The 12,495-nt window shown below is 44.4% G+C and overlaps 1 protein-coding gene across 1 annotated transcript in view; it reads right to left on the bottom strand.

Moving 5' to 3' along the window:
- FAT4 (FAT atypical cadherin 4) overlaps positions 1-12,495 on the bottom strand; it is a 144,587-nt gene that overhangs the window by 83,959 nt on the left and 48,133 nt on the right. Inside the window, 1 exon segment of the mRNA XM_045830851.1 lies at positions 1,071-1,202. Within this exon segment, the coding sequence (XP_045686807.1) occupies positions 1,071-1,202 (132 nt within the window).

Raw genomic sequence — 12,495 nt, forward strand, 5'->3', positions numbered from 1 at the left:
TAAACTTCTTGCTACATAAAATCGAGCAGAAGGTACTAAATTAAAAACACATAATCTTCCTAAACACAAAGCTACAATTATCTAAATGCCTATGCTTTATTTCCCTTACGTTAGTTACATTTTGGCCAAAACACAAGTGACCGAGTCACTACATTTCTGTATTGCCTGTTAGAATAAATCTTTTTTTATTTATTTACCTTTTTAAAGTTAAAGAAATAAATTTATGAAGATGTTACTCATAGGCCAAAAATCGGGTTTTCAGACACTTCTGGAGTTTGCCCTAAGGTGAGAAAGTTAAATTCTCTAATCTAGGTTGGGCTTTAGTTCAGGAGAAAAGGGACATTAGTGTCTAAGGAGGTGGTTCCTCTCCCCGAAACTCCAGAGCTTTAATCCATCTGTTTTCCTAGCAAGAAGGAGAAAACAAGCAATGGAATTTTTAAATGAAAAATATACAAATTACAAATTATATAGCTGCCGTCACATTTGGGGCATGATGTCTATTTACATAGCTAAACTTAACATGTAAGAAGAAGAAGACAATAATCTAAGTTATGCCCCCAAATTTCCCATTTACCACTAGGAAAGAAGTTTCTGTTTACTAATGAAACTGAAAAACTCATTCGCTTGACTAGATAATTTCCTTAATACATAAGGCTATTATTGAATTACATATTTTATGTATACCTAAATTAAACAAAAAGGTAGTCTTAAATTTTTTAATTTTAAGTAATTTGCTTTTTTTAAATGACAAATAAAAATCCCTAGCTGCTGCAAGGTAACAAATTGGAATGATAATGAAAGTTTGAAATGGGGTATTTTTTATTACTGAGAACTGAACGAATTTGGCCAAGAAATCTGCACCGCAGCAAGAAGCGGAGCTGCGGACTGCTGACCCGGGGAACAGGAGCTCTCGACCATCTCTGTGTCAGCATTCTCACGACACATGTCAACGATCACGGCTCTTCGGAAAAGACACTGCTGAACCTCAGCCTTCCTGGCTACAACAGTTGTCAAGAGGAAGCAGACATCGGACAGGCCCCTGGAAGGCCGGGTCTCAGAAACGCAGGTACCTCGTCGGCATCCACGGCGGTGAGCTGCATGATCTTCGAGCCGTCGCCGATGTTCTCCTCCACGGTGAGGTCCAGCATGTCGGTGGGGAACACGGGCGGGTTGTCGTTGATGTCCTGCAGTGTTATTTCTACCTGCAAGCAGAGGAGAAACACGTCGTATGAATGACCTGCGCGTCTGCGAGACACGCATTCAAATGTACACTCATCGAGCGCACTCATCGAGGCCTTCCGGAGAGACCAGGGCCGTGACATGTGACATCCAAACGACAGAAAAGACCCCAGAGAAAGCTGTGAGACCTTTACAGGAACACGTAAACCCCAGGAACAACCGCTTGACTCATTGACAGTAACGGATTTTAAACGGTCGCCTTGGCGTTTACAATGGGAAAGGTCCACTGATCCACCGTCATTTTAATCCCCGTATGTGTGCACCAGGGCGCCTGTCATCCGACCATGAAATGTCACTTGCCACACAGATGAGGTGGTGTACAATTTCCTCTCGACATGTTTACAGACGGGCAGCTAATGTCTGGGGCAAACAAAGACATTCCCATTCTGTTTTAAGGGACACTCCGCATCTTCCCTTTTAAAGTCAACTCGCAACCTGCGGGGGAAGAAAAACACACGCATCTTCTTTTCTGTTTTCGCTCCCATCAGCACTTCTCAACGTGACAAAAAGCTAAGCAAGCATTCCTTTCAGATGTCGTGTTTATAGAGACTGCAAATGCTACAGCTTTGTTTGAAAGATCCGTAGGCATAGTTATTTATCTGTTTCCCTACCTAAGAAAAACTGTTTGCAAGGATTTGGGAAGTCTAAAGAATAACTTCAAACCATGTGTTTTCTCTTTGGAGCTGGGTGCTAAAAGCTGGATATCTGATAAGAAAAGACAGCTGCTAGTAAAACGGAAGGTTGCCTCCGTTGGGTCACAAAATTAAGTCATGGAAAAAAACCCGCCCATCCATTTAGCTAGGATATAGCCAGGGCATTTTCCTCAGAGGATGAGATGTCACCTTTTATAGTTATACCGTAAAAGCTCCATCAGATCCAGGAGGGATGAGGATGAATAGGAGGAGACAGGAGAGGACAAGAGGATTCTCGTTTCTCTTCTCCCGGGAGGAGGGTGTGGGGTGAGGGTGGGTGATGAAAGGAGTGACAGCTGAGACTGTCGTTATTGCGCGACAAGGAATCAGTGGGAAACATTGGAGAGCAAGACACACAGAAAGATGAGCAATTGATAAAAAGGAAAACACCGAAAAACAGCATACAAAATTAAATATTAAGGTCCACCTTTAGTAGGAGGGTTTGCACTGTAGACAATGGCTCAGATTAGTCTAGGGCAGGGCTGTCAAACTCATGTTCACCGGGGGCCACATCAGCCTCGCCGTTGCCTTCAAAGGGCCGAGTGTAATTTTACGACTGTATAAACCTAACGACTCCTTAACTAGGGGCAAGGAGCTCTGCGCTGCCGCCACGTAGAAACAAGGTGCCGGGCCAGATAAAACAAGGCGGAGGGCCACCTGTGCTCTGGGGGATGGCTACCAGACAGTCTTGCAGCGAGGCCCCCGCCAGTCTGCTGCGGGCTAGCGTTACCCTCCAGACCAGCTCCTTGAAGAAAACGGCCACGACACCGGCGAACGCGGCCTCTAAGCGGTGGATCCGGCTTCCTTGTAAGGTGGTGAGTAGCAGAGGTTTTCGAATCAGCAAGACTGGAGTGCTGATGCTGGCTCTGCGACTTCCTCGCTGGGTAAGCCTGAACGCTCCATTTCCTAACCTCACTCTCCTCTTCTTAAGCCCGGGACAGTAAGTGTCTCAGAGCATTTTATGAAGACCACACTTGGATGACGTCAGAAAGCATCTGAGGATTTTCTATGTACATGAGGTCTGTCCAGAACAAGTCCAGCCACGGTTAATATAACAAGAATGGTTCATGCGACATCGATGTCACCTGGCAGCCAAGGAGAGTGGACTGGAATGTGCATGTGTGAACAATGATGACTTCACTGCACTAGTCCATGGGGGTGGTAGACACCACTGAGTGAGTGTGTGTTCTGTGTGGCTGCGACATTCAAAATGACTGAGCGAGTAGAGCAACAAATGTACATCAAGTTTTCATTAAGCTTGAACATTCCTTATGGAAACTATTCGGACGATTCAGAAGGCCACAGCTACGGGCAACTGGTGATTGGCAGCTCCATCAGGACAACACACCCGCTCATGTATCACGTCTTATGTAGTTCTTTGGCAAAACATCACACCACCCCAGTGACTCAGCCTCCCTATAGCCCAGATTGGGCACCCTGCAACTTCTGGCTTTTCCCAAAACTAAAATCACCTTTGAAAGAGAAGAGATTTCAGACCATTGATGAGATTCGGGAAAACATGAGACAGCTGATGGAGACTGGGAGAACTGTGTGAGGTCTCAAGGCGCCTACTTGGAAGGGGACTGAGGTGTTACTGTCCTATGTACAATGTTTCTTGTATCTTCTTCGTTAGTGTCTCTATTTTTCATGGTTCATGGCTGGACACCCTCTGGACAGACCTCGTTTGTACATGTGTCCCCCACACCACAGATCATGCTTTGAACGTCCGGACATCTAGCTCTTGACAGCTACATGACGACAATTCCAGGTCCCTACACGTGCTTGGTTCACTCTCGGACCTGCCGCCAACCTAAGAGTCTTGTCCCATTGCTGTGGCCTCTTTGGACTAAGATTGGGTATGATTTGTTTTGAAATCTTATCCTATAAAACACAAGACTGAAAACGCTAAAAGTTTCAAGAAGATACCTGGAAACAAAGATGAAGACATTGTCATTTTGAAGGACTCCTTTCTTTCTGTACAAATCAGATTGCTTTAAATAATACAGACCATGGCCATTGCAGGTTTATTTTAAAATCCCGCACTTTTAAAATAGTCTACAATATTATTCCTACACCAAAAAAAAAAAAATGTGTGTGTTGAAAAATACATTCCATTCTTTTAAAAGGCAAACCAAAACCACTACATAGCAAAGCTTTCAGTGCGGTATCATCCCTTCAGTGTTTTACATTCATCTTTAGATTTGTTTGGGCCTGAAATAAATACAATAATTGCATTTAAATATTCATGCTGCAAAAAGAAATGAAACTGTGAATTCAGGAACTCCCCTTCACCAACGGCTGTCTTTTAAATAAAGCAAAACAAATAAAAACTGCCAGCAGCTTCCATAATTTAGGTCCGGGGCGGGGGGCATTTTCAAGGTATCAGTTCTGAAAGTCTGTGAAAATTGACCCTGTGAAAGATGGAAGAAACGTTACACCATGAAGATAAGGCACTTGCATATTTCATGCCTGCCTTCCAAGGGCTGACCTTTGTGCTCAGATAGAGGGCCCTTGGGGAACACATGTGGTTTCAACTGTTCCCATTACAATGGCCATCGGTAGCTCTGCGGTTGACTTATTCATAACAAAACACATCAGTTTCAGCTAGTGCTTGAGCCACAGCTACTGCGCACGGCCACCACCTCTCTCCCCGCGTAGGGACCCTTCAGAATAATGTCTTTCTTGGCTGGGACACCTGATCCCTAGGAAATGAAACCCTGGGGAATGAATGATCATATTCAGAGACAAAACCATGGTTGATATTAAGGGGAGCTAATGACCAATTAATTCAAAAGTGGTCTGTCTTTTGGCAGTGTAATGAAAGCAAAGGTTAAATTAAAAATATGGCTTTCAGTATCCTCACCAAACTTCTTAATTCTGAAGGAAGAGGGACCTTGACATTCAGCTGGCTGAATAGTTAAACAGATATTGAACACCCACATCTTGTTGTGCCAACAGTGAAATGTGTATGATGCTTTTCTCTTTTAAGTATTTTTCTCTAATGTGCAGTCTATACTTCTATCCTGCAGTGCATTGAGAATGGTGTCACATCTTGGGGGCTTATTCTTACTTTTTCAAGGGAGTAAGTTGGAACACAACCACATAATCAATAAGCAGTTGTTACTTAGCAACAGCAATGACCAAATCATTACATATGTGTAGATGTTACCACAAAACATGGCATTTCACCAATTTAAATTGGTGTCATGAAAGGGACGTATTATGGTCAAGGCTAAGGAATTGACTAAAATAGCAAAGTCCGTCACCAGCAGCTTCATAAGCTAAAAAACTGATGATTGCATTGTGGTCACTATCTCAGCCACAATTAGAAACACATCCTTAAACTCACAACCTCTCTACAAGCTAAGAAAGTGGTTTTTAGTGAATCAGGATGGAGAAATCTAAACATATTTTTAAATCACAACCTTCCTGCAACTACACAAAATGGTTCCTAATCAATGAGGATGAAAAAAAAAAACACAATCTACTTTATCCCTTTTGGGAAATGGTAGAATTCATCATACAGCAAAAGTTCATAAATCCATTTGTTTGCAAGTGGATATATAAAACTATTTAGGAGAAATCTTAAATATCATCAGGTCCATTTCCTTTACAGAGACTCAAAAGCAAAGCATCCAAATGCCTAGTGATTTCTTTAAGGAAAACAATGTCCAGCCTCCCGTTGCACTGTTGATGGGGAGGTAAATGGTGCAGCCCCTATGGAAAACAGGATGGTGGTTCTTCGGGAACTAGAAAGAGAACTACCACGTGACCCAGCAAGTCCACATCTGAGCATCTATCTGAGGGAAATAAAAGCAATAATTCATAAAGACACATGCACCCTTATGTCCTCTGCAGCATTACTCACAATAGCCAAGATATAGAAGCAGCCTAGGTAACTGTTGATAGATAAAGCATAAAGAAGATGTCATACATATATCATGTACATATATATCTTATTTATATACATATCATGGTATATACATATATAATATTATATGATATACGATAAAATATTAGCTATAAATAGAGTGAAATATTGCTATTTGTGACAAAATGGATGAACCTGGAGAGTTCTATGCTAAGTGAAATTAGACAGAGAAAGACAAATACTGTATAATTTCACTTGACTATGAAATCTAAAAAAGCAAAACAGAAAGACTCAGAGGGAAAAGTAGGTCGAGGTGATTAAAGGTAAAAACTCCCAGTTATAACGTAAGTCATGGGAAAGTAACAAAGCACAGATAATAGGACCGATAATTCTGCAATAACGTACAGTGACAGAAAGTAACTAGACTTTCGTGATGACCACTCATAACGTCTATAAATGGAGAATCACCACGTTGTATACCTGAACTGAAACTGACATAACAATGTAAGTCAACTCTACCTCAAAAAGTTAAATTTCAGCCCTGGCTGGTGTAGCTCAGTGGATTGAGTGCGGGTCTGTGAACCAGAGGGTCACGGTTTGATTCCCAGTCTAGGGCACATGCCTGGGTTGCAGGCCGGGTCCCCAGCAGGGGGAGCGGGAGAGGCAACCACACATTGATGTTTCTCCCCCTCTCTCCTTCCCTTCCCCTCTGAAAATAAATAAATAAAATCTTTTTAAAAAAAGTAAAATTTCAATACAATAAAATGGAGATGAGAACTCTTCTCCCAAGTTAGCTTGCAAAGCAAAAAAAAAAAATGTTTCTAACAGACACAATGATCCACTTAAAAAGTAGTAAGTAAATTTTCCATTTAAAATAAACCTGTAGAAAACAAACCTCTGTAGCAAAAGAAACTGTAGGAAGTAAAAATAAAGCATAGGTAAAAATGAATAGGAAAAAAAGCAAACCATGTGATCAGTTCCACAAGTAAAATAGATACGTTACTGGTATGTAAGAAGTGCATGAATGAAAGTTGTCTTCTATTCTGAGGATAATTAGAAACAATTCATGTCACTGATTTCCTAGTTCCCATGTACCCATCATGCCATCCTGTAATAGTTCCATGATATGAAATCATAGTTGGTGATACTTCAATAACGTTACACTAAGAATGATGACTTCAAATTGAAAGAGCTTCAGAACACCCTGAGGCATGCTGTGTTGAGAATCCCCCCCACTCCGAGACGGGAGGACAAGACGCTGAGCAAGCCTAACGCTAAACCTCAGCAGCAGCCACAGCGAACACCAGGAAGGCTGTGAGTGAACCTGCAGGAATAACTGAGCCCGCCCAAATGGGCATCACCCCTAACTGGCCATTGCGGTGTCCCTCCAACGACACTCTGCTAAATGACACCCCAGGTTATACTGAGTAGGTGCCGCTGAAATTCGGTGAGGAACAACGTCTAATCTTACCCTCGGGACAATTTTTATTTCATCAGAGTGAGACAAGATGCCGAGACCGACCCCTTAATTTCTGTAGGGAGGCAGCTCAGGTGAGGGGCTGACGCTGAAAGGAAACGAAGCGAACTGCAAGCCACAGCAGGGCCGGTGCGGCCACGGTGCCCGAGCGGCCACTTCCCCTGACCCTGAACAGGAAAACGCCGCCTTTCCTGCCTGCGAGGAGGGGTCTGCGTGGGGGGGGCGGCTCCCAGAGGCTCGGGCTGAGGGACATTTCAGAATCGCTGCCTCCGAGTGGAGTCTGCAGAGGCACACTCTGTGGCTTGACCTTAAACTTGGGAATCAAGGGCAACCTCAATTAAACAAAGGCAGCAAGACAGAAGTATCAAAACCATGGCTCCAGCAAATAATCAAATTTGTACTGAAAATGTTTGGCAACAGCTTCCCGAGCTCTGTCTTCAAACGAAGCCAGTGACTACGTGATTCATTTAATTCGATGGGATGGACACATTTTGCATGGTTTTAGACTTCCAACAAGCCTTTCTTTTAGTACATTTACACCAAAGCCAGTGTATCCTGAGATTCCCTAGCAGAAGGGCTAATTAAATTTCAGTAGAAAGTTTGACATTCTACATTAGGGTTTTTTGTTCTTTTTTTTGTTTGTTTGTTTGCTTTTTATAGAAGAATTAGCCATGTAATTTCACTCGGGAGAACATATACCTGATGCCTTTTTAATATTTCAAGTTGCAGGTGGAATTCAGCCATTAGGAAAAAGAACATGCAGCAGCTACTAGGGCTCTCGTGTCCGGGTGTACGCTCCGAGCGAGAAAGAGCCCCGTGGCCGCGGAGGGGGTGCCAGGGTCCGCACAGCCCCTGCCATCTTGTCCTTCGTCTCTTTCCCCACTCGGGGTGCCCACGGGGGACATTCTGCTGCCCTGAGTCAGGGCGGAATGTTCCGCTCCATCCAGAACACTTCATCGGGCTGGAGAGCCAAAATCCATTATGGTTTACAAGTGACTCACATTTTAGCTATGAGAGAGGCCTAGCAAAGAGCAGTCCCCATTTACAAGCCCTAAATGTCAGGGATGTAACGTTCGGACTAGGTAGGGATGCAAAGTCCGACCTCACTCTGTGAACAATGCTTCTAGGTGTTTGTTTATTTACCATACACAACCGACCAAACTCAAAAGACTCCGTGGTGCCTGCCTGTCTCATCTCGATAGCATTTCTGAACTTTGACACTGACATCTTCAAGGAAATGGGAGAAATGAAACTTAGGAGGAAAGGCCTTTGCTCCGATCCCATCCGTGACAGCCCGGCAGGGGCTAGCGTGACCTGTCAGGGAGCACCCACAGAGCCACCCAGCCGCGAGGGTGACCCTGGTGTGCCGGACAGCACGTGGCTGGTGCAGGCCCAAACTTGACTCACGTCCAGGCTACAGTTTTTTTTCTTTAGAAGGGCAAGAAAAAATGGAAAAATCATTGCATCTGACTAGAACATGAACACTAAAATATACACACTAAACATTAGTTTACTATATTGTTTAACAGAAAACTTTCATAAGAGGAACAAGAAACAAGGATGGTATTTGAAGGGGTAACATTAAACTTGGGTGTTAAGAATATTCTTTTGGGAGCTTTAGGCTGATAGGCATTCTGTCATTTCAAACTTTATACCTTAAATTACATACTATGTAAATTTAGACATCTGTGCCTGTATCTGGCACAAATGTGTATTGCTTTTCTTCCAAGTATCCTGGAATATGAGGAAAGAAGGAAGCATAGGCATTTTAGATTCCTTTTAGATTAATTTTTAAAAGAAAAGTAAAAATAAACATAATGAGTTTGAAAGCAGAACATATTCCTCATATAAACTACATGTATGCAACTGCAACCAATTATATTTCTCAAACAAAAGCGGTGCATTAATCTGTGACAACGGAACCCTGCGAGCAGGCAGCAGACCACGCTCCCAGGTTTGCGGTGCATTTCTTACCGGCGAGCACAGACGCCTGAGTCACAGGCAGCCTTGGCGGGCAGCCAGGGGCGGCTCCGAGTGCGGACAAGACATAGTTAACTCGCCGCTGGAAACAAAATGCTTTCCCTAACTCGCTAAATGTGTGGTGACATAATAAAAAGCTAGTTTTGTTGTGCTTTCAATATTGTTCAAATTAGAACCAAATAAGGATTTCTTTTAAGGCAAAGGCAATCATGTGTGACCACTTCAACTTTTCCTGAAATCAATACTGCATAATTTCTGCATTTTAACAGATTCTTAAGGACTCCCAAAAGTAAATGCAGAATAAAAGATCAAGTTCAAGTATGTGTGGTTGCATATGAAACTTGTGGAAATTTTTATACTGTTCTTCAACACAAATGCCAGCAAAAGCGTCCCGGGGTACACTGTTCAACGGACGTGAATCTGGATGGTGTAGACACTTATCAAAACAAACAAAAACATCCTACCATTTTTTCTTCGCTTTTGTTTTTGCCCAATAGGTATTGCATTTTATCGAATACATAAGGCTTCTATTAAGACTGCTGACAAATAGAAAAGAAGTTTGATTTACATGGAGGATACAAGCTACAATGGGTTGCATCACTGGCCCGTATTCATCACCACCACCCCAACTATGAGCAAACTCACAGTCCCCTCCCACTAAAAATGGAGTTCCTTCCTCTGCCTCTGGACTGTGGGCTCCTCTATGATGATTATTCCAGTCAGCGGGATATTTACGACTCTGACCCCAACAGAGACTTGAAACCGACTTGCCTGGTCTCCTGCACCTCTGTCACAGCCACTAGAACAAGGTCCCTGGTCGCCCACTAGTACCAGAGGGAAGACAGCAGGTGGCGAGGGGAGGAGCCCCAGGTGACTCGGAGACGCAGGGCCCGAGGCAGACCTCACGGGGGAGCCCAGCCCAGGTCGGCCCACCTGGAATCCACCCGCAGGGGCATGGGTGTCGGTGCGCACCAGCCCCAGCCTCTGAGGGGCTGCAGCTCTCTGCCGTGCAACGGTGTCCTGGCAGGAGGGAACACCCCCCTGACTTAAAACAGTGGGTTCACCCACTGAATGTTTTACCTAATTTCCATGTTCTAAATTGCACTGTTCTGTTTAAAAGAAAAGGCAAAAGAGAAAAAAGTTCATCTGTACTGATCTCCGTGGGATGCCTTGTGCTGTGAGATAAGTTTTACTACTCTGAACCTCTGAATAAAATGCCCCACCCCGTGGAACTTCCCATTCTCACTCAACGTGCCATATTTTTTACGAGGGCCACTTAAAATAAGATATGATTTTCATGTTTCCCCTGTTCCTTCCCCAAGCCAAAGATTCTGAGTATATATGTTCTGAGTAATCGTGCACATCTTAAAAGTTATTTACCCAATTAAAGTTGTTTTAAACTTTTCTGAAAGATTTTATTTATTTATTTTTAGTGAGGGAAAGGGAGGGAGAAAGAGAGAGAAACATCGATGTGTGGTTGCCTCTCACATGCCCCCTACTGGGGACCTGCCCCACAACCCAGGCATGTGCCCTGACTGGGAATCGAACCAGCGACCTTTTGGTTCACAGGCTGGCGCTCAATCCACTGAGCCACACCAGCCAGGGCTGAATTGCACTCTTTAAAATGGTGAACATTATGGTATGTAAGTCATATCTCACTAAAGTTCTTTAAGAATAGGTAACAGGCCCTTTGAAATCAGGGCATCTATAGGACAAGGAAGTGACGCTTATTGCATGTCATGTTCTTGTACAGACACCAACACGGCTCCTTCAGAGAGCACCTCCGTTCCCGAGCCTTTCCAAAGAACATCGTCAGTAACCTGTCATGAAGTGTTACCAAGCTCATCAACGGACACTGGCGTAGATCGCTTTGAAGACAGGGGCTTGTCACCAAACTTCCAGAATGCTGCAGGAACGTCAAAGACAGCCTGCGCGACCACCACAGGCAGACATTCTCGCGTTGCACTCAGTGTCACTTTGACAAGGAAAGACCCGTGTCTGTAAATGACAGGACGACAACGGTGTCCTCCAACCGGACACCCATAAGGCTACGAGCATGTATCAAAACACTCTGAAATCAGTCCACCACTGTTATGGAAATGAGTGGATGTGATCTGCATTCTTATAAAAATTCCACAGCCATCATTGACACCATTAATCACAAATCCCTCTGGCAAAGAGAAGAGGACTGTTCTAGAAGCCCCTCCCCCACCACTTCCTTCGTTTAAAGCCGGCTCTGCCCTTCACGCACCGGGTGGGGGGGTGGGGTCTACCTACGTCACAAGCACGCACGGCAGCTAACAACTCCTGCCACACTATCGCAGGCAGTGCCTAAGATGAAGAAATGAATGTTTCTGATAAAATACTTGATAGCAATTTATACTTAAAAAGCATTGTCATACCATGCTCTGTCATCAGTGTCATTTCTTTTGATGTCACTACTGTAGACTCATTGTCCCTTTTTATTCTGTATTAGTATGGTATGTCGTTACCTTCCCTCCGTCGAACCCTAGCCTACCGCTCTCTGAACCCCGAACCCCGCAGCCCAGGGGGCTGCAGGGAAGGAACCGAGAGAGAAGCAGAGGACATGGGAGGACGACCTGCGAGAGGGCGAGAGGGCGACTGGCGCAAAGAACGGCATCTGTGACGCCCCCTCCTCAGGGGGCGCTCCCAGCGTGGCCCTCTCTGACGCGTGGTCTCCAGGCACTGACTCCTTCGCTGCCCATCACAGCAACTGCGATCAGTGTTATTCAAAAAAGCATTCCACTACCCGTAACAATGAAGTGTGTCCATTTGCCTGATTATCTTCCATCTCCCCCCATGACTGATCCCCCCAAAAGGGAGACACTGTTCGTCTTACTCACTTCTATGCCCCCGCCCCTTTTGGAAGGATCATATGTATGTATTAACACTCAACGCAAAACCATGAAAGCAACCGACGGGTCCGTGAATGGGTGAATGGACAAGTACAGTGTGGCACGTACCCACCATGGGACACTATTCGGCTTTAACAAGGAAGGAAATTCTGGCACGGTACAACACGGATGAACCTTGAAGACACTGTGCTAAGTGACAGAAGCCAGCCGGAAAAAGAAAACTGTCGTATGATTCTGCTCATGGAAGGTGCCGAAGATACTCAAGTTCATGGAGAGACAGGAAGCAGGGTGGTGCTGCCAGGGTGGGGGTGGGGAAAATGGAGAGTGGGAGTTGCATGGATAGAGTTCCAGTTCTGGAGA

Source organism: Phyllostomus hastatus, unplaced genomic scaffold (genome assembly GCF_019186645.2).
Source record: "Phyllostomus hastatus isolate PE091 unplaced genomic scaffold, TTU_PhHast_1.1 phas_contig_159, whole genome shotgun sequence".
In the NCBI taxonomy this organism is placed as follows: Eukaryota; Metazoa; Chordata; class Mammalia; order Chiroptera; family Phyllostomidae; genus Phyllostomus; species Phyllostomus hastatus.